This window comes from Dasypus novemcinctus, chromosome 3, assembly GCF_030445035.2.
Source record: "Dasypus novemcinctus isolate mDasNov1 chromosome 3, mDasNov1.1.hap2, whole genome shotgun sequence".
NCBI classification, from domain to species: domain Eukaryota; kingdom Metazoa; phylum Chordata; class Mammalia; order Cingulata; family Dasypodidae; genus Dasypus; species Dasypus novemcinctus.
In genome coordinates, this window is record NC_080675.1 from 120,727,538 (window position 1) to 120,749,122 (window position 21,585).

A 21,585-nucleotide genomic window follows, 5' to 3' on the forward strand; every position below is an offset into this window, starting at 1 on the left:
CCTCCCTGTATTATGGCCCTTCTCAGCAGCAGTTTGTGCTGCTGCCTCCCTCCGCCCCTCCTCCCAGCCACTGTTATCTTCCCCCTCCCAGCCGATCGCTGTTCTCCCCGCCTCATTTCAACCGCCCTCATCCCGTATCCGCCCCGGCACAACCTCGGAAACAACCCCCTCTGCCATCAATGGCTTACATCATAAACCGCAGGTCCGCCCTTGCCTCTGCAGCCAATCCTCAGCTGCCCCGCGGACATGCCCCTCCCACAACCTCCCTGCCTCCATGACACTATAAAACCCCATGTACTTCCCGAATAAAATCAGACCTGCGCATAGACCTCGTCTCCGTGGTTTTTCCTCCATGGAACCGCGCGTCCCCACCAAGCCTTGAGCCGCCCGCTGCCGCCCCGGTCAGGCCGTGGCGTAGGCCCGATCCCCGGCAGCGACTCGCCTGCAGTGACCCGCCTGCAGTGCAGCAGCGGAGGCCAACAATTAAGTATTCAAAGAGCACAAATTATGTGCCATTCAATGTGGTATGTATTGGAGAGGAGACAAAAACACTGTCCTGGTCACTCCAGAAAATCACAAATCAGAAAACAGCTAATATACTTTAGAAAGATTTCCATTAAAAAACGGCTGAAATAAGTTTGTCATTTGAATGAAAAAGTCTCAGTTATTTGGGAATTCTTTCATTTGAAGCCCTTGATTTCTCAATAAAGTCAGGGCATAAAAACATTACTGCTCTATATAAGTTCTCATTACTCTCCTTGCAATAAGAATCATTTTCAAATAGAGGGAAGGACATGAAAAGATAAAGTAAAGGGGCTAAAGCAACCCTCCCCTCTAAACACAAGATGAAATCCAGGGAAAGGCTGCACGTTCAGCAGGAGTAACAGAACACATTCGCTCACTCATAAAACTGTTCTCATCTGTGATCTCCTTTCATCCTCAAAGCAACCCTCTAAAACAGTGATTACAGATGTCACAAGACTGGTAGGTATAAAATCCAATTACCAGTGTCTGCTTCTCTGTCTTGCAAGGCCAAAGGCTGAGCGTGGTGTTCAGAAGTGGATGCAGGAGGGGCTGCTGGGACTCCAGGGTCTCCCCTCCCAGAGCATCCTCTGGTCAGAGCCTTAGAAATCACTGTCATGTTTTTCTGAAAGAAATTATCCTCAGAATTAATGCCTAGTAAAAATCTTTATATGATTCTCTCTTTAAAAAGCTAATAGTAAAAATACAAAGAGAAAATATTGCTTGAAAAGAATACTGCCTAAATGATGACTAATATTTTTCTTAGAATGTTACATGAATACTGTAACTACTAAGAATTACATTCTCCTATCACCATATTTTCCAAATGAGAACATTGTCTAATCAAGGATTGATGGGTCAAGTATAAGACAGACAGGACATGGAGTTTATACACTTTTTTATGTGAATTGGAGACATTTTTATTGGTTTATGTGATCAGACCACAGGATAAACTATGTGAAATCAGAACTGTTCTTGAAAATACAGAACATTGCCACTGTAGCCAGGGTCCCATTCACTAGCAACTATAATACCAATCTTTTGTGTTCCACAAATTGAAAATAACAGAAGTAAATATAATTTAAATTTAGATACTGTTTTTATATGTTTCCAAGTGCTTTAATAAATATTGTCATTTTGTAAGGAAAGCCAGTTGAAAATGAATTTTAATGTTAAAGAGGGAAACTGAGGGTCTGATAGGTAAACAGCTGGCCTAAGATCCTTCCCTTCACTAACATCTGTTAAACCACCTTCTGTGTTCCAGTCCCTGTTATAGGCAATACGGCTACTAAATTCATTAATGGGTAAACCATTCTTCTAAAGCAAATTTTTCAGATTTTGGACAACTACTAAATGCCAAAGGAACAGAAGAGATGATCTTGAGAAAACTTTCTTGTTTAATTACCTAAAACACAGTATATATGACTGATTCTATAAGCCTTGATTCTGATTATGAAAAATCCATTTAACTGTCAGGTAACCTACCTGCAATGTCTCACAGAAGCAGAAAGTCAGCGATTTTAGAGAAAAAGCAAACTCTAAGCAATTTAGAGAACATAAGGTTGAGGTAAAAAGGAGTAATAAAAGCTGAGGCCAAAGGCAGCCAATACTTCTAGTTTCTACTCAAAACTGGAGGAGAAAAGCTAAGATAACACAGAAGGCAGAAAGCAGTAATTAGTTTGAAATTGACTTTGATAGTAAGAAGAGACAACACCCATTCTTAGCTTTGTTTGAAAATTTTGTTCCAATTGATATGTTTTCTTTTATCCATTATGAACTACTACATTAATGTATTTTGAAGAGGCATTCATTTTCTTGGAAATTATATTTTTAATTCATTGCATGTTCTCCATTTTTTAAATATTTTGATTGTCCAGGTTATTTTAATGAGGACTTGTCTTCAATATGCTGATAGTTTTATCATGTTTAAATTTAATGAACAATTCTAAAAAGTACATATTTAATAAATTATAAAACACAGTTCTTGACATTGATGGCATTTACATTACAAATTTATAATCACTGCTTCTTTTACCTGAAGGCCAAGTATTACTTTTCTGACAAATAAATGCCAGATTCGGAATTTCAAAGCCATCCTTTTCTCAGTAATGAAATCTGACCTACCCTCTATAAGTCTAAATTCTTAGCCAAGTTATATGATTCTGCCTTATCATAGACCTGTGAGCCACATTAAGTCACAAAGACAATTTTACACTGTTTGTATAATTATGAACCCTGTAAAATAACATCCCAGCTTGATTATATACTTGTGGTAGCAGAAAGGTGTTGTATTTTCTTGTTTTTTAAAGCAGAAATTGCCTTTTCAAGAAAGCAAATTTGAAAACATAAAACATAATTTTCTAATCACTTCTCATCCTTAAAGTCTGCTTCAGATAGACTTGAAAATGTTTAACTGTCGTATCTTAATGGACATGAACCCTTATCTCTTCACTCTTCTGTTAGACAAGCCTTCTAAATGTAAATCCAAAGGCTGAAGTTGGCCGATCATGATGACTAGAATGTTATTCTGGCTCTTTCATGATACCTAATTTATTTAATCATAAGGTAAAAGGCTTTGGTTACCAGATCTTTCACACAAACCAAAAGCTGGCCTCAGAGAGTACATATCCAACTAAAAGGAGTACAAATAATTCACTCAACATGCATGTATACTATACACCAACAAAATGGGTCTTAAGAGTTTTGTGTGTGAGCCATACATGTATTTTCTTGTTTCTATAACAATGCTCTTTGTACTTGGTTGGCATTTTTTGCCTATATGTGATATGTATCCTTTGAGAGGAAGAAACAGATTTTCAAACTCTAGTTCTTAAAACTCCTAGTTTAATATGATGCATATTTGTAGAAGTGGTCATGATCAAAAAACAAAAATATTAATAGGAATGAGAGTTATTCAGTTTCTGAAATCTCAGGCCCTTGCAAAAAAAATAGCTTATGTTTTTTAGGAAAAAGATGTCTAGAAGCTAACAACTCTGGCTCATATTTGTGGCACTATGAAGAAGTAGAGGTTTTTGGCAACAAAACATGCAATCCTTTGGATTTGCTACAAAGCTTTTTTAAACCACTGGTTAAAAAAAAAATCTCACATCTATTGAACTGTAAAATAAAGACGGGAAAAATACATCTGCAACTTCTACAATCATCTTTGATGTTTAATAATTCTTTTCACTTCTCAGGATCATACCTTTTCCCATTCTGATTCAGCATCTTCTATTAGTAGGGAGGATATATCTCGAAACACTTTCTGTATGCAGGCCTTTAGCTTTTCAAAATATTGCATAGACACCCATTTTGAAGAACAAGTTGACATGACTTCCAAAAGCTGCTTGTTCTCGGAACCACTGAAGTGTTCCTTTTGAGTATCCCTTAAGAGAAATTCAAGCACAGTTAGGACATCTTCCTCATACTGACAAATTTCCAGTTGGATCCGCCTGCCTTCCTGCACAGTCCATTCTTTACGGCTCTGGTCTAGACATATTTGTAATTCTCTCTCTTTCTGAAAAAGAAGTTCAGTTTTTTGTTTCATGAAGTCTTCTTTAGCTGCCGCAAGCACCTCATTAATTTTATTTCGATGATCATCTAAAAATTGCCGGTAATCTTGCTCATTTTGTTCTTGGATTCTGTGGATTTCTTCTTGCTTTTCTTTGTTCCACTCACTCCGGGCCTTAGCCAATTCAGCCCTGACAACCACAGGGACTTCCTGATTTTTTAACTCTAGTTCCCTCTGAAGAGAATGAATCTTTTCTTCTACTTCCTTTCCAGATATTACATTTTTCTTCATATTTTCAAGCTCACTTTTCCATCTCTCTTTAGCTTCAGAAATGGCAACTGATACCTAAAGGACATAACAATATATGTTAAAAAGTCTTTATGATGTTTCTCATTAACAAAAAAAATTAAACTAAAAGTGTATTTGAGTTAACCTCTGAACTTAGTAAGAGATTTAAAATCAGTTTAAGGAAAAAAATAAATTTAGATAAGACATTATTTTATAAAACATAGTTAAATTATACTTAAGAATCTTTTTCTTCATATCCAATATTTTATGTCTTATGCTATTTAAAACAAAACATAAGTTTTGATTGAGAACTAGAAGTTTAAATTGGCCAAAAAATCAATTAATACACGTGTATGTCTATACATATATACATATATTTACATATGTGTATATATTTACATGACTAACCAAAACTAATTTCAGCAGTTAGAAGTTCCTTAGATGATAACATCAAATGGAAAACAGTCATTTTTCATTAATCTGATTTTCTTTTATAATAAAATAACCAGATCAGTAAATCACAGAAAATTATATATAACCAAAAAGAAACAGGAAATCAAAACACCTGGGCTCTAGCTCTAATCCTGCCATTGATTACAAAGGCAGTCTAACATGGTGCTAACAGAGCAGATGCTGGAGATGAACTGCCAGCATTAACTTGCCAACAGTGGGACCATAGGCCCAAATCTCAATTCCTTTGAGGCTCAGTTCCCTCATCTAGAAAATGAGAATAATAACAATACAAACCTGATAGCATTGTTTAAGATTACATGCCATAAGGAAATAATCTGTTTAAAGCACCTAGCCCAGAGCCTGGTAGATAATAAGGACTCAATAAATGCTATTTAGTTTTTATTACTTTTGACAGAATGATCTTAGAAAAGTCACCTAAGCTCTTTGGCCCATAGTGTCTTCACCGGTATAATGAGCAGATTAGATCATGACTTCATGTCTTTTTAATCTCTACTATCCCCTGACTATATTCAAAGAAGTCATAGGGAGACAATGTTAAGAGGCAGAATGAGCAGGTATCTCCAAAGGCTTGGACCTGGACTGTACTGACTACCATCAATACTTCATATATGTTCTGGATGATGAAATAGGGTATCTGTTTACTAGACTGCTCTTACATAATTATAACAAACATATTCACCTATACAGATTTTTAAACATATATATTTCCATTCAATAACATGTGTTTCTGAATAGTTCCACATAAATGAAAAATTTTGAAATAACTGTATTTTAAGTTTTACTAAAGGAACTTAAAAAAATTAAAGTTCATTATGTAAAGTGAGATTTACAAGGGAATTCACAGCAAAATTCCTTTTCTACCAACAGAGCCACTCAGTAGTGATTTGGAACATGTTTAGATAGTGTTTTTAGAGCAAATTTATTACATATAGATCACAATAGATGCCTGGAAATAATTACCAGGTGACTTGAGTGGAGGCGGCAGATCCTATAGATGCTGTGATTCATGGTGGGATGTAAAATAATTTTTCCAAAGAATTATCTGGCTATCATAAGAATATCTATTATAGAACAATTCCTCATTCTCTTGTTTTGAAGCAATTTATTGTTTTGTGGGGTTTTTTTTAGATTTATTTATTTATTTCTCTCCCCTTTCCCCCCAACCCCGGTTGTCTGTTCTCTGTGTCTATTTGCTACGTCTTCTTTGTCCGCTTCTGTTGTCGTCAGCGGCACAGAAATCGGTGTCTCTTTTTGTTGTGTCATCTTGTTGTGTCAGCTCTCCGTGTGTGCGGCACCATTCCTGGGCAGGCTGCACTTTCTTTCCTGCTGGGCGGCTCTCCTTATGGGGCACACTCCTTGCATGTGGGGCTACCCTACGCGGGGGACACTCCTGTGTGGCAGAGCACTCCTTGGGAGCATCAGCACTGCTCATGGGCCAGCTCCACACGGGTCAAGGAGGCCCAGTGTTTGAACTGCAGACCTCCCATGTGGTAAACGGACGCCCTAACCACTGGGCCAAGTCCGCTGCCTCAATTTATTGTTTATTGAGCTTTTATTCATACGTTGGCCTATCTCTGAAGTCTATACTGTACTCAGTTAAAAATAAGTCTATTGGGAAGCAGACTTGGCCCAATGGATAGGGCATCCACCTACCACATGGGAAGTCTGCAGTTCAAACCCCGGGCCTCTTTGACCCGTGTGGAGCTGGCCCATGTGCAGTGCTGATGTGTGCAAAGAGTGCCCTGCCACGCAGGGGTGTCCCCCGCATAGGGGAGCCCCATGTGCAAGAAGTGCACCCCGTTAGGAGAACCACCCAGCGCGAAAGAAAGTGCAGCCTGCCATTGCAGTCTGCCCAAGAATGGCGCCACACACACAGAGAGCTGACACAACAAGATGACGCAACAAAAGGAAACATAGATTCCCGGTGCTGCTGATAAGGATAGAAGTGGTCACAGAAGAACACACAGCGAATGGACATAGAGAGCAGACAACTGGGGGGAGGGGGGAAGGGGAGAGTGAGAGAAAAAAAAAACTGGAAAAAAGAAAAGGGTACTGTATTTTTAAAAAACTCTATTTTTGTGGTTCAACATTATCTGACTTAATGTTTCACAATATAGTGTTACATGTTAAGGCTGTTCTATTGCTTTTTTCCCAGAATATTATTAAAATTATAATTATAACCTTTAATTTTTCCAAATACATTTTAGAATTATCGTGCCACATTTCAAAACTATGTTCTGTTTGTTGCCACTTTGATTAGAATTGGTATAGACCAATAAATTAAGTTGGGGGAATACACATAGTTATAAAATTTGGTTTTTCTAGTCAAAGAACATAATAGCTCTGGAAGGAAGACTTGGTAATTTACTGAGGAGACTACGCTATAAGGCTACTGCCACAGCGCAGAAATCAATCTAAGTATAGAAAAGCATACTGCATAGCTACTAATAAACAGATAATCACCTATTCTTAATTTTAATAATGATAGGGCAAGATAGAATGGGATTTGGTTTAGCGGATAAGGAAATCTTGCTGATGATGAGAGTTGAAGACACTAAAATACATTCTCTCTCAATAAACAGTTTGCCAGGTCCTGAGCTTAATGTGCTTTATCTTATTTAATCCTTCAACAACTCCATGAGTAGGTATAAATTCCCAGGACTGCGATCAGAGAAGGGGTCAGGAAGGGAGGCCTCTTGAAGTTCCTTTCCAGGGGTGCTCTTACTCGTTTGGTCACTGAGATCTCTTGTTGGTCTTCCCATTTCTTCTGTTCTCCCCTTACACGAGCTTTATACTCTTCAAGTTCAGGCAGTTCTTCCAGCCATCGATGACGAGCATTTTGTACTGCTGTTTCTACCTGGAGGATATTGCAAGAGAAAGAGGTACAGTGAGGCATAAAAGTTCAAAAACATCCCATTTTCAAATAGTAACTATTATTTCACTGTATGTTTCACATTGTATTACACTAAATACTTTCATTTAGCTACACTGACCTCCAAGTACCCCATCTTATTCTGAACCGTGGATTCTAATCCTTGTATTCTAAACTTCCCATACCATCCCATACAAATGCCACAACAAGAGTTAAGAATCAATAAACACCTGATCAACACTATCTTACAAAGCTTTATGCAAAGCACCAATAGTCATTTCAAACACTTTATTTTGAGAAAAAGAAGAGATCTCATATGCAGGAGGACTTCTGGGTACCAAGGGATGTCCAACCACCCTACACACACACAAACCTCAATATAGCTTAGAGCCTTACATGTGGCAAAAATGAGTTTGTAATTGTGAATATAATTAATCCCACTAAATGGTATTCTTGGGAATGGTGGCAATGGGAAAGTTTATGTTGTATATGTTTCCATAATTTTTTTAAAAAAGCAACTAAAGAGACAATAACAATTAAATGCAATACATGATCCTGATGGGGTGTAATAATGGACGAGGAAAGCCCAAAAGGACATTACTGGGACAATGAAAGAATTGGAATATAGACTATAAGCTTGAAATCAATGTTAAATGTCTTGAACTTGAAAACTGCACTTACGGTATTTACATAAGTGACTATCTTTGTTCTTAGGAAACGTACTTGGAAATATTAAGTGTTTGAGAAGTATGGTATATACAACTTATTTGTAAATGTTTAGAATATAGATAGATAACACTAGATAGATAAATAGAAAAGGAAGGAAGAGGGGGAGGAAGTGAGGGGCAAATTTGGCAAAATACCCAGATATTTGAGGCAGTAAGTATGTTAGAGTTCTCCATCTGGATTTTGCATTATTTTTGAAACTGTCCTATAACTTTCGAGTTATTTCAAAGTAAAAGTTTAAGAATGGAAAAGAAATGAGTTTATGATTAATAAGGGTGATATATCAATTCAGGCAAAATTTAAGAAAATTAATTGTGTGGGTGATCTGATGCAAATCTGTCACCAGTTACCACAAGATCATTTATTAAATATCTTTCCTTATTTCCTGGTTTTGAAATGCCCACAGATATATACACAATTATACCCAGACATGGACATATAAGTAGCTGTATTTCTCACTAAAATGTTAAATACACTTACATATAGATTCTGGGGAGTTAAAAACTGGGGAAAGGATAAAGCTTCTACAGAAATTGACATTGGTTATAAAGTTATGAACATTTTCTTCCTACTATATTGTGCTATTCATTTTTCTTCATAAGATCTGTAATTTCATAAATACCTAAGCAGCACCCTTAAACATGTCATCTGTCTATGGGTCATTTTTCTTAACTCTGATCAAATCTTTTAGTAAACATTTCAGAAAACTACTTTTTTCCCCACATACTGAAGATGTCCTTGACACCATTATATATATTTGCCTAGTTTCCAACTTTTAAGGATACCCTGTAAAATCATGTAGAACAATTGAACAAATAAGAAAAATTTCAAGCATTTATCAAAAGCTGAGTATATTTTTAAAATTTTACTCCAAGTATTATCTTGTTTAAGAGTGTATAATAGACAATAGCTCTAAAGAAAGATCTATAGAACAGATATTATATTAAGGTCCAGGGGCCTCTGAGTATCAGGAGACCCTATTTTCAAAACAATATTAAGACATCATTTGGACAGACATATGGACTAATGGAATAGAATTGAAGGCTCAGAAATACACCCTCACAACTGTGACCAAATGATTTTTGACAAGGGTACCAATTACACTCAATGAGGAAAAAAGTTTCTTCAACAGATGGTGATGGAAAAATCAGCTTACTACATGAAGAAGAATGAGAGTGAACTTGTACCTCACACCATGTACACAAATTAACTCAAAATGTGTCAAAAGACCTAAACATAAGAACTAAAACTATAAAACTCCTAGGAAAAAAACAAGGAAACATCTTGACCTTGTATTAGGTAACAGTTTCTTAGACTTTACAAGAAAAGCACAAGCAATAAAAGAAAAAATAAATAATTGGGACATCATCAAAACTGAAAATTACTGTGTAGAGGACATTATGAAGAAAGTGGAAAGATAGCCTACGGAATGGGAAAAATATGTAACTGGTAAGGGTTTAAAATCCAGAATACATAAAGAACTGATACAACTCAATAACAAAAAGCAAACAACCCAGTTTAAAAAATGGGCAAAAGATTTCAATAGATATTTCTCCAAAGAAGATATATAAATAGCCAATAAGCACATGAAAAGACACCCATTAGCCGTCAGGGAAAATACATATCAAAACCACAATGAATTTAAATTTTATTTTTAAAAAATACCATTTCACAATCACTAGAAGGGCTACTATTAGAACAGAAAATAACAAATGTTAGGTGAGATACAGAGAAACAGAGACACTCATTTATTGCTGGGAGGAATGTAAAGTGGTGCAACCATTGTGAAAAACAGTTCAGAAAGTTAGGTATAGAGTTAGGTATAGAGTTAGGTATAGAGTTACCATATGACCCGGAAATCCCACTTCTGGAAAATACTCCAAAGAATTGAAAGCAGGGGCTCAAATGTATATTTGTACGCTGATGTTATTAGTGGCATTAGTCACAGTTGCCAAGAGTTGGGAGAAACCCAAGTGTCTGTCAACAGGTAAATGGAAAAACAAAATGAAGTATATATGTATACAGAATATTATTCATCTGTAAAAATAATGATGTTCTGATACAGGCTACAACATGGATGAACCTTGAAGATTTCATGTTGAGTGAAATAAGCCAAACACCAAAGAACAAATTTTTTATGATCTCACTTACATGAAATAATAGAATGTTAATTCATATTCAGAAACAGTACAGGCAGAGGACTGTGGGAAAATGGCAGAGTAGTGAACTCCAGGGATCAGTCCTTCCATCAAAATAACTATTAAACAGGCCAGAACTGTCTGAAGCAACTATTTTAGAACTCCAGAGACCATAAGATCATTGTACAGCATCCAGGAAAAGCAGGAGGAAGAGACTGATAAATTACACTAAAGGACAGTAAATACAAAGCATATTCTCTGACCACAACTTAATGAAGCTAGAAATCAATAACAGGGAGGAATGGAAAATTAATAAAAATGTGGAAATTAAAAAACATACTATTAAACAACCAGTAGGATAAAGAGGAAATCAGAAGTGATAACTAGGAAATATCTTGTAGCAAATGAAAATGAAAACGAAAATAAAACATACCAAAACCTATGGGATGCAGTGAAGGCAGTGCTGAAAGGGGAATTAATATCTCTAATGCTTACATTAAAAAAGAAGAAAGACTTCAAATTAGAGACCTAACTTCAAAACTGGAAGAAATAGAATAAGAAGAGCAATCAAAACCCAATGGAAGCAGAAAGAAGAAAATAACAAAGATTAGAGTGGAGATAAATGAAATAGAAAACAAACAAACAAAAAGAACAGAAAGAATCGATAAAACCAAAAATTCAGTTCTTTGAAAAGGTCAATAAAATCAACAAATGTTTAGTTAGACTGATAAAGATAAAAAAGAGAAGATACAAATAATCAGAAATGAAAAGGACATTACTACAGACATCTTTGAAATAAAAAGGACTATAAGAGGATACTATGAACAACTGTATGCTAATAAATTAGATAACCTAGATGTGTGTTTTAAATTCTTAAAAACACACAAACTACATACATTGACTCAAGAAGAAACTGAAGATCACAACAAACCAATCACTAGTAAAGAGACTGACTCAGTAATAAAAGATTTCCCAAAAAAGAAAAGCCCAGGAATGAAAGGCTTCACATGAGAATTCTACCAAACATCCTAAGAAGAATTAACTCCAATTCTGCTCAAACTCTCCAAACACTGAAGAGGAAGAACACACCCTAACTCATTCTATGAGACCAGCAACACCCTCATACCAAAGCCAGACAAAAATACCACAAGACAAGAAAACTACAGACCAATATTTCCTATATAGATGAAAAAAAAATCCCAACAAAATATGAGCAAACTGAATCCAATAGCATATTAAAGTATATTCCATGAGCAAGTGGGATTTATCCCTGGTATGTAAGGTTGGCTCAACATAAGAAAATCAATTAATGTAATAAACCACATTAACAGAATGAAGGAAAAAAGCCTACATGATCATCTCAATTGATACAGAAAAGGCAGTTGACAAATTCCAGCACTCCTTCATGATAAAAACAATTAGAACACTAGCGAAAGAAGGAAACTTCCTCAACATTATAAAGGGCATATATGAAAAGCCTACAGTTAACATCCTGAGACTGAAAACTTTCCTCGAATATATGGAACAAGACAAGGATGTCCACTGTCACCATTGTCATTGAACATTGTACTGGAAATTCTTGCCAGAGCAATTAGGCAAGAAAAAGAAATAAAAGATATCCAAATTGGAAAGGAAGAACTAAAAATTCCACTATTTGCAGATGGCATGATCCTATATAGAGAAAATCCTGAAAAACCCATAACAAAGCTCCTAGGTCTGATAAATGAATTCAACTGATAAATGTTGATACAAGATCAACATGCCTGGGAAGTGGATGTGGCTCAAGTGATAGGGCCTCCACTTACCATATGGGAGGACCTGGGTTCGATCCCTGGGTCCTCCTGGTGAAAAAGAAGAAGAGAAAGCATGCCTAAACAGCGAGCCAGTGCCCACATGGTGAGCCGAGTGCCTGCATGGGTGCCTGCATGGTAAGCCAAGTGCCCATGCGAGTGCCCACATGACGAGCCAAATGCCCATGCAGTGAGCTAAGTGTCCATGCAGCAAGCCTACTGCCTGCAAGGTGAGCCAAATGCCCATGTGAGTGCCCACACAAGTGAATCATACAGCGAGATGATGACACAACAAAAAGAGGAGAAGGTGAAGCACAGCAGAGACCAGGAACTGAGGAGAGAAACAGACACAGAACATCACAGAGCAAATGGACACAGACAGAAAAAAACAGCAGGGCATGGGAGGGGGAGGGGAAGGAAAAAAAGGTTAATATGCCAAAAATCAGTACTGTCTACACACAAGCAATGAAAAATCTGAAGAAATCAAGAAGAGAATTCCATTCACAATAGCAACCAAAAGAACCAAACACCTAGGAATAAATCTATCCAGGGATGTTGCGGCAGTTATGAATTACAAAAAGAGATACTGATTATGTTTGTAAACTGATCTGTTTCTCTGGGTGTGTGTAGCAGTTTGATATAGTTATAAATCCCAAAAATAGATATTGGATTATGTTTGTAAACTGGTCTGTACCTAGGTGTGATTAAATTATGATTAGGGCTTTGATTGGACCACACTTGGTGGGTGGGAACTCACAGACAAAAGGCATGGCAAAGGCCAGAGTTGGAGTTTTGATGCTGGAGTTTTGAGCTGGAGGCCAGGAAATGAATGCACAGGAGAAGAACACAGAGGAATAGCATTGGCTCCTTACACATGGCAGAAGCCCTGGGGAGAGAGACAGAGCCATTTGCCTGATAGTCTATAGCTGGCCTTGTGGAGTGAGCACCGCAGCTGAGTTCAGAGAGTCACACAGCCCTGGGAAGAGAGGAACCCAAGAAGCCTGAATCTTGGCAGACATCAGCAGTCATTTTGTCCCAACACGTGGCAATAGACTTGGGTGAGGGAAGTAACTTATGCTTTAGGGTCTGGTAACTGTAAGCTTCTACCCTTTATAAAAGCCAACAGATTTCTGGTATTTTGCATCAGCACACCTTTGGCTGACTAATACAGTGTGATACCCCTTTGACTGTATTAAATTCAGAGGTTTCACTTTTACTTTATTAAATCAAGATTAGGGCTTTGATTCAATAAGGGCAATGCAGAGTTGAGTTCCCATCCCCTTGGTGGGCTGGTAAAATAGACTGTCACATGGAAGTAGATCCACAGAGAATAAGAACACAGAGGAAGAGAAACAGCTCCAAAAGACACAGCTGAGAGAGAACTTAGTTTTCATGCTGGAGGCCAGGAGATAAATGAGCCCTTTGCCTGGTAGTTTACAGCTAACCTTATGAAGTGAAACAAAGCAGCAGAGCCCAGAAAGGAACAAGCCCTGGGAAGAGAGACAAGCCCTCGAGCCTATAGCTGAGATAGGAAGAAGCTGGGCCCACAGGGCCATAAGAGGAAGAGGAAAGTTGAACCTTCACAGACATGGCCTGCCATCTTGCTTCAACATATGGAAACAGACTTTCGGTAAGGAAGTACCTCTCACAGTAACTTGCATTGGACTCTTTAGGGCTTTCTGACTATAAGCTTCTACCCCAAATAAATACCCTTTCTAAAAGCCAATAGATTTCTGGTACTTTGCATCAGCACCCCTTTGGCTGACTAATACAGATGTACACAGAAAACCACAATACACTAGGAAAAAAAAATCAAAGAAGACATAAATAAATGGAAGGACATTCTGTTCATGGATTGGAAGAATAAATAACATTATGATATCAATACTACCAACGTAATTTATAGATTCCATGTAATCCCAATTACAATTCCAACAACCTTCTTTGCAGAAATAGAAAAGCCAATCATCAAATTATATGGAAGTCTGCTTTCTGTGTCCATCCACTGTCCGGGGGTGGGGGGGAGGGAGGGCAGATAAAGAAATAAATCTTTTTAAAAAAATTATATGGAAGGTTAAGGGGCCCTGAATAGCTAAAGCAATCTTGAAAAAGAAGAATGAAATTGGGGGACTCACACTTCCCTATCATAAAACTTATTAGAAAGCCAAAGTAATCCAAACAGCATGGTATTGCCACAAGGACAGACATAGACCAATGGAATCAGAAATTAGCCCTCACATTTATGCCAACTGATTTTTGACAAGGTGACAAGGACCACTCAATTAGGAAAAAACAATCTCTTCAACAAATGATGTGGGAAAATTGAGTCTCCATTTGCAAAAAAAGGAGGACCCCCACCTCACACCATAAAAAAATCCATTCAAAATGGATCAAAAACCTAAACATAACAGCAAGAACTATCAAACTCTTAGAAAAAAACATAGAGAAGCATCTTCAGGACCTGGTATTAGGCAATGGTTTCTTGGATTTTATACCCAAAGCATAAGCAACAAAAGAAAAACCAGATAAATGAGACCTCATCAAAATTAAAAGCTTTTATCGTGAAAGGACTTTATCATGAAAGTAAAACAACAAGTACTGGAAGTTGGGGCTTGAACAGATATTTGCACACCGATGTTCATAGCATCATTAAGCACAATTTCCAAAAATGGAAGCAACCCAGGTATCCATCAACCCGTGAATGGATAAAATATGATAAATACATACAATGGAATATTATTCAGCCATAAAAAGGAATGAAGTCCTGATACATCAGACAACATGGATGATACTTGAAGATATTTGTGCTGAGTAAAATAAGCCAGACACAAAAGGACAAATGTCATATGATCTCACTGATTTGAAACAATTAGAATGAGCAAACTCAGAAAATCAGAATCTAGAATATAGGTTATACCAGGTGATGGTGTAGGGATAGGGAACGGGAAGCTAAGGCTTAAAAAGTACTGCATTGCTTTTTGGAATGATGGAAATGTTGCAGTAAAGAATGATGGTGATGGTAGCCCATTATGAATGCAATTAACAGCACTGAAATATTAAAATATATCTGAATACGATAAAAGGGGAAACGTTAGATTGTATATATGATAACAGAATAAAAAAATTTTGTAAAAATCCACGGAACTACCCTACACAAACAATGAACCCTAAGTTGAACTATGGACTTTAATTAATACAATTATAAAAATGGGTTATCATTAATTTTAACAAATGTTCCATACCAATGTAAGGTGTTGGTGGTAGGGAGGTACTTGGGAATCCTGTATTTTATACATGATTGTTCTGTAAACCCACAACTTGTCTAATAAAAAAAGAAAGAAAGAAAGAAAGAAAAGAAATTAGAGTACTGGTCACAGGGGCAAAGATAGGAGTGCAAAATGGGGAGTTAATACTTAATTGGTACAGAGTTTCTGTTTTGGGTGATGGAAAAGTTTTGTAATAGATGGTGGTTATGGCGGCATTGTGAATATATTACCATCAATGAAACGTACACTTGAAAGTGGTTAAAATGGGAAATTTTAGGTTATGTATATGTTACCACAATACAAATAAAAAGGAACCCATAGAACTGATCAACGCAAAGAGTGAACCCTACTGCAAACTATAAACTATAGTTTTAATACAATTATAATAATATTGTTTCATTAATTAAACAAGGTGCCACATTAATGCAAAATGTTATAATAAATAATAGGGAAAATTGTGTATGTGTGTTAGAGGGGATATTTGGAAACTATATTCTATGTAGTTTTTCTGTAAACCTACAACTGCTCTAATAAAAATTTTTTTTAAGTATTTTCAAAACAATATTAAAACACAAGCTGCAGTTTTCCTTCTTATTTTCTCACAAGTGAATGGGACAGTTCTCGAGAGGTTACACAATGGGCGATGTCTTTGACAGGCTATCAAATGTGTGCTTGGGTATTCTTTTGTTTCAAACTTTTCTCAAATTTATTTTCAAATACAGTAAGTACTAATAGATATAGGGCACACAAAATCTCTTTGGAATTTCAATTTTCAGAAGTGTAAAGGAGTCCTGGGACCAAAGAATTTGACAACTACTGTAATAAATAATTTGTATAGAACAGACTTAATCTTTATGTGTTATACAGAGTTATACTTTAGTATGACATTTCTTGAAAATTAAGTAACTTGCCCCAGTTTAAAATGAGCTAGCTTTGTAAGTGCTTCAAAGGAAAGGGAATGGCACCGTCTTTTGGCAGCTAATGGGAATTAAGTCCCCTTAAGGGACATGCCTACAGATTCAACTCTACATCAAATTTCAACACAAATATTGTTTAATACCATATTTGCTTTAAATTTGTTTATCAATAGCTACTTAATGGAATATTTTCTATAAAATTAGATATGAAAGATTCATAACTAAACTGCTGAATTCCAATGTAAACCTACCATCTTTAAACTTAGCCATCTTAATGCTGCTTGACCTCAGAGGATCAAACATTTTATAAACTGAAAGAATATATAAGTTGAGGATGACATCTTTATGACAAATATAATAAAGACAATTTTAGGAACATAAACATAATTGGTTTACTACTCTGGATATGCAGAAAATTTTTAAAGTATAAAAGTTATGAACAAGTTTAACGGTAGCATTTTAAGGTTTTAATAGATGGGCAGTTCCAATAACTTCTCTCAAATATCTTGCCTATTACCTGTTTGGCAATATTTTCACAATATTTGAGTTCTAATTCCATTTCAAGTTTCTTTAAGGCCCCCTTGATCGCTATTTCCTTCTCTTGCTCTAAATCTTGCTGAATGTTTCGCTTCTGCTCTTCTATCACCATTGCCATCTCCTTCTTGGAAATAACATCAGTGTTGGTTAGTTGGTCAGTCTGGCTGCCACAATCTGAGTTCTTCTTTTTCATTTCCTTTACAGTTTGATCCACTTTAGACTGCCACTCCTTTTCAAGCTGTTGAATGAGTTCTTGTTTGATCTGTTTTCAAAAGAAAAATTGTATGAGCAGAATATTCAAATAAGTAAAAACAAGAATAGTTAACCAAAAAAGCAACCACAGCTGTTTTTGAAAACAATCTAGACATCATTATAATAATTATATAAGGCTTAGATATTTAGTCAATGAAAACATAATCTCAAGTAAAACTTGGAAGTTACTCTTTGACCTTATCTATGTGACAGAAATAACATGGAAGATGTAAGTATGTTGTGCAAGGTCATGCTATCTTGCTCTCAAGATGCAACCTTCTGGAAGCTTGGACATTGACACTGAAAAGATAGCATGATTTTAAAAAATGCAAAAAACGCTTTTGATATTAACACATTTTGCCATCCGTACCATGCTTTGTACAATGCAAGCACTCAATAACTCTAATTAACCTACCTATAATTGGAAGAACAATATTAAAAAATTAGTTGTAGTCACCTGAACATGTTAGAACTTTGCTTGTTACGATGTTAAAAGTCTTCTTAGCAGACTGTGCATTCAAGGGGGGAACAGTATTGGCAGAACGTCCTAATGATTTGTTTCCACTGTCAGCTGTGCAGTAGAATGGATCCAAACAGAATCTGCCTTAGGCAAATCTATCAAAGAACAAAATTTCCTCTTCCCTTTTCTTCTTCTCCACCTCCTGGGTATCTAAGTTTCTCAAACTTCTTCCCTGACCACCAAAGTTCCTGGCTGTGTTGTTTCACTTGAAATGGCCCTTGTTTACCATCTCATGCTTTCCTGACATTCCCTGTTTATGTCATTCCCTTGGTAAATAATTCGCTAGCAAATCCAACTAAAAAAGAAAATAATTTGCAACAAGTACAAATATTGGCTTTGTACTATCCATATTATAAAAGTTATATTAAAAAAATGCCTAGTACAAAGAATTTCAGGTGCTGGCACTAGATTAATGGAAATGCTATTTAGGGGGAGGGATGGGAGATGAGAAGCAGAGAGGCTGAAAGACAGGACATTGTCCTATTCTATCTTGAGATAGCACTGATCTCAATCATAATCGTGGACAGGAATGACAGTTTAAATAAACTTGAGAATTTATTTCAATTCCCAATAAATTTCTGAGATCATCAGTTGGTTCCTAACTCCCTAGGGAACAAATAACATTTCCTAGCCTCATTAGGAAATTGCTTAAGTAGCAATCAAGGTATAAATCACACACTTCTGAGCCTACCCAGGCATTGCTTCTTTCTTCTAATCCTTAATATGGATTTTGTTAATTATAGATTTTGGTCTGTAGGTATCAGAATCAGTTCACAGTATAAAATTAGGTCATGATTTCATTTTAAGGATTTTCATTCAAAGGAATGCCAAAAAAATCTGCTGTATCCTGAACTGGGTTGAAAAGTTAAGAGGGTGGATTTTTTTAAAGCTAAAACTGGTGTGTTAAAGTGCTAATATCTCGATTTTGATCAATAAAAGGGATGATTATGCAGGTACTTGCCAAGTAAAAATTATATGTCTGATGAAAAAGAATTCTCTCAACAGTGTTAATATCATACTTTTTTATTATGGTAGGCAGAAAGAAATATTAACCCACACCTCTTTCTGTTCCTTCTCCCATTTTGCTTTGGCTAGCATCACTTCATTTTCAACCTGCTGTTTAATATCAGTTTCTCGTTCTTTCTGCCATTTGTTCTTTTCCATTACAAGGGCATCTTGGTGCTTTTCTTCAAGTTCCACCTGCAGTTTGCTTACATATTCTTCTCTCTCTTCCAATAGCTGTTTCTTTAAAAAATTACAACACTATCAGTGTCCAACTCAAACATAAAATAATGATTATATGCATTCAATAGATAGGAGTGACAGTGAAAAATGATGTTCCTAAAGGCTAACTCTTATTGGTTGAATAACCTGTCTTATAATGACCTGCTTATATTTCACATATTTTCATTAAAAAAACGAAAGGATGGCTATATTTAAATAGAAGCATCTAATAAAATAAATGCACTGTCAGAAAAACTGACATCCTTGTTCCTAGCTTAGCTTAGACTCTATCTATCATGGTACCAACAAATACATTTTTAAAATTTTTATATTTTTTAAAAGACGTGTATACTGAGATACATTTGCAGAATGTACATTCTCTGATAAATCAGAATTCTGTGTTGTGGGTTTTTTTTTAAATCAAAGACAAAAAGCTTACCAAAATCAAAGTGTTATCCAATCAGGACCATCAACCGCCAATTTAAAATGTGATAATTTGTCCTATTCATGCAACTTTCTCTTTTTATTCTAGGAATCCAGTTGATCAAAAAACTAGATTCCCTTGCATTATGATCTATCATTGCAAATAAACACCATTCAGTGATCAAAAAGATCACTTTTTGCTTGTTTGCTTGTTTGTTTTGTTTGTATTTTAGTTTTCTGGAGGTTCTACCAAGACACCACGAAGAATCTCCCATTGGGGCCAACTTGACTTCCATGCCAGAGAAGTAGACTCCATGTATCTATTGCCATGGAGCAGCGGAACTTTTGTTCCGCGTCTCTTTTGGCATTATTTCTGATTCATAACTATCTGGTTGCTCTGATATATTCACAGACATACAAAAACAAAGAATATTGGGGTTTTTTTCCTAATTCACAGCTGATCTGGATCATTTCTGTCTTAATGCCTATCTGATTCCTCTCCACCAATGGCACATCTGAGAAGGTGATTGCATGCTTTTGGAAATCTCTGTTGCTTCACAATCAGGTCACAGGGACTGCTGTTGTACCAAGACTGTAGGGCATTTCAACCACATTATGGTAGATTGAATTATGTATCCCAATTTATACAAGTTCTTAACCTTAATTCCCATTCTTATGGATGTGAACCTAATGTAAGTAGGATCTCTTGAGGACTTTTTTTTTAAATGTTATATTTTTAAAATGAGGTCCCCACCCACCCCCCTCGCCCCACTCCTCCCACATCAATAACCTCCCTTATCATCGTGGGACATTCAGTGCATTTGGTGAATACACCCTGGAGCACCGCTGCACCATATGGATAACGATCCACACTACAGTTCACACTCTCCCCCAGTCCACCCAGTGGGCCATGGCAGGACATACAATGTCTAGCATCTGTCCCCACAGTACCACCCAGGACAACTCTAAGTCCTGAAAATGCCCCCACATCATATATCTTCTTCCCTCTCCCTACCCTCAGCAGCCACCATGGCCACTTTCTCCACATCAATGCCACCATTTCTTATTTTTAGTTAAGGTGTGGCTCAGTTGAATGAGGGTGGGTCTTAATCTGCATTACAGGAGTCCTTATAATGAGAACTGGGCAGTTACAGAAGCAAGAAAGGAGAGGATATCACCATGTGACATGAGGCAGGGATGCAAGCCAAGGAACCCCAAGGATTATGGCATGCCAGTAACTAAATGCTATGGACCTCAGGAAGAGGCAAGCCTTCTAAGTCTCCAAGACTGTTAGACAATAAATTTGTGTTTAGGCTAAGCTATTGTGGGATATTTGTCAGAGCAGCTGGAAAACCAAAGCACACATGGTGGAGAAAATTGATTAATGTCACATCATATATCACTATTAATTTTGTTTGACTTTAGAAGGAATCTTCAAGTTGTCTTGTTTATGTATGGCTATCCTTCAGGGGTTGTTTCCATATGTATCTGCATTTTTCTTTGACCCATGGCAATAAACTGCTACCAATATTCTGTGTGTTTGCATGTCTGTGACTATATTAACTACCTTTTGCTGTATAATAAACCAGCCTTAGTGATTTGTAAACAACAAACAGCTATTATCGCCTACGATTCTGTGGGTCAGCTGGGTGGTAGCTCTGGTCTGAGCCAGCTCAGTTGATCTCTGCAGTCATCTGAGGCTGGCTGGTCTATGATGACCTCACTCACATGTCTGGTGGTTAGCCTTATACCTGCTAGAGCAATAGGGATGATTTGGTCACAAGTCTCATCATCCAGCAGGTTATCCTAGATCACTGCAAGCCTTGATGTATAAGCACTTTCTCACCCTATTTTTGCAAAATGTCTACTAATGTCCCAAAGCAAGTCATATGGCTAAGCTCAGATGTAAGGGATGAAAAACAGATTTCATCTTTTGATGAGATTGGCTACAAATTCTATTGCAAAGGGGCAAGCATTCAGGGATGGGGAAATTTTATGGCCATTTTAGCAACCTAACAGTGAGAAAAACCTTTCCTCTTTATAGAGGAAAAGTAATAGATTGATTGGTAATAGGGATCTGCCATCTGAATACACTACAGGAATATCTAATTCAAAAAACGTATGG

At 36.6% G+C, this 21,585-nt stretch overlaps 1 protein-coding gene across 9 annotated transcripts in view; it reads right to left on the minus strand.

The window, feature by feature from the left end:
* CEP152 (centrosomal protein 152) overlaps window positions 1-21,585 on the minus strand; it is a 114,006-nt gene that overhangs the window by 25,846 nt on the left and 66,575 nt on the right. For 7 of the 9 annotated variants that reach the window (XM_071214191.1, XM_071214188.1, XM_071214187.1 and 4 more), the window contains exons 18-22: window positions 18,873-19,058; window positions 17,022-17,303; window positions 7,521-7,652; window positions 3,728-4,378; window positions 1,006-1,147 (exon numbers count right to left, since the gene is read on the minus strand). In XM_071214191.1, the coding sequence (XP_071070292.1) occupies window positions 1,006-1,147; window positions 3,728-4,378; window positions 7,521-7,652; window positions 17,022-17,303; window positions 18,873-19,058 (1,393 nt within the window). The remainder of the gene's footprint in view (window positions 1-1,005; window positions 1,148-3,727; window positions 4,379-7,520; window positions 7,653-17,021; window positions 17,304-18,872; window positions 19,059-21,585) is intronic. The other 2 variants (XM_071214190.1, XM_071214186.1) reach the window with 1 other exon arrangement.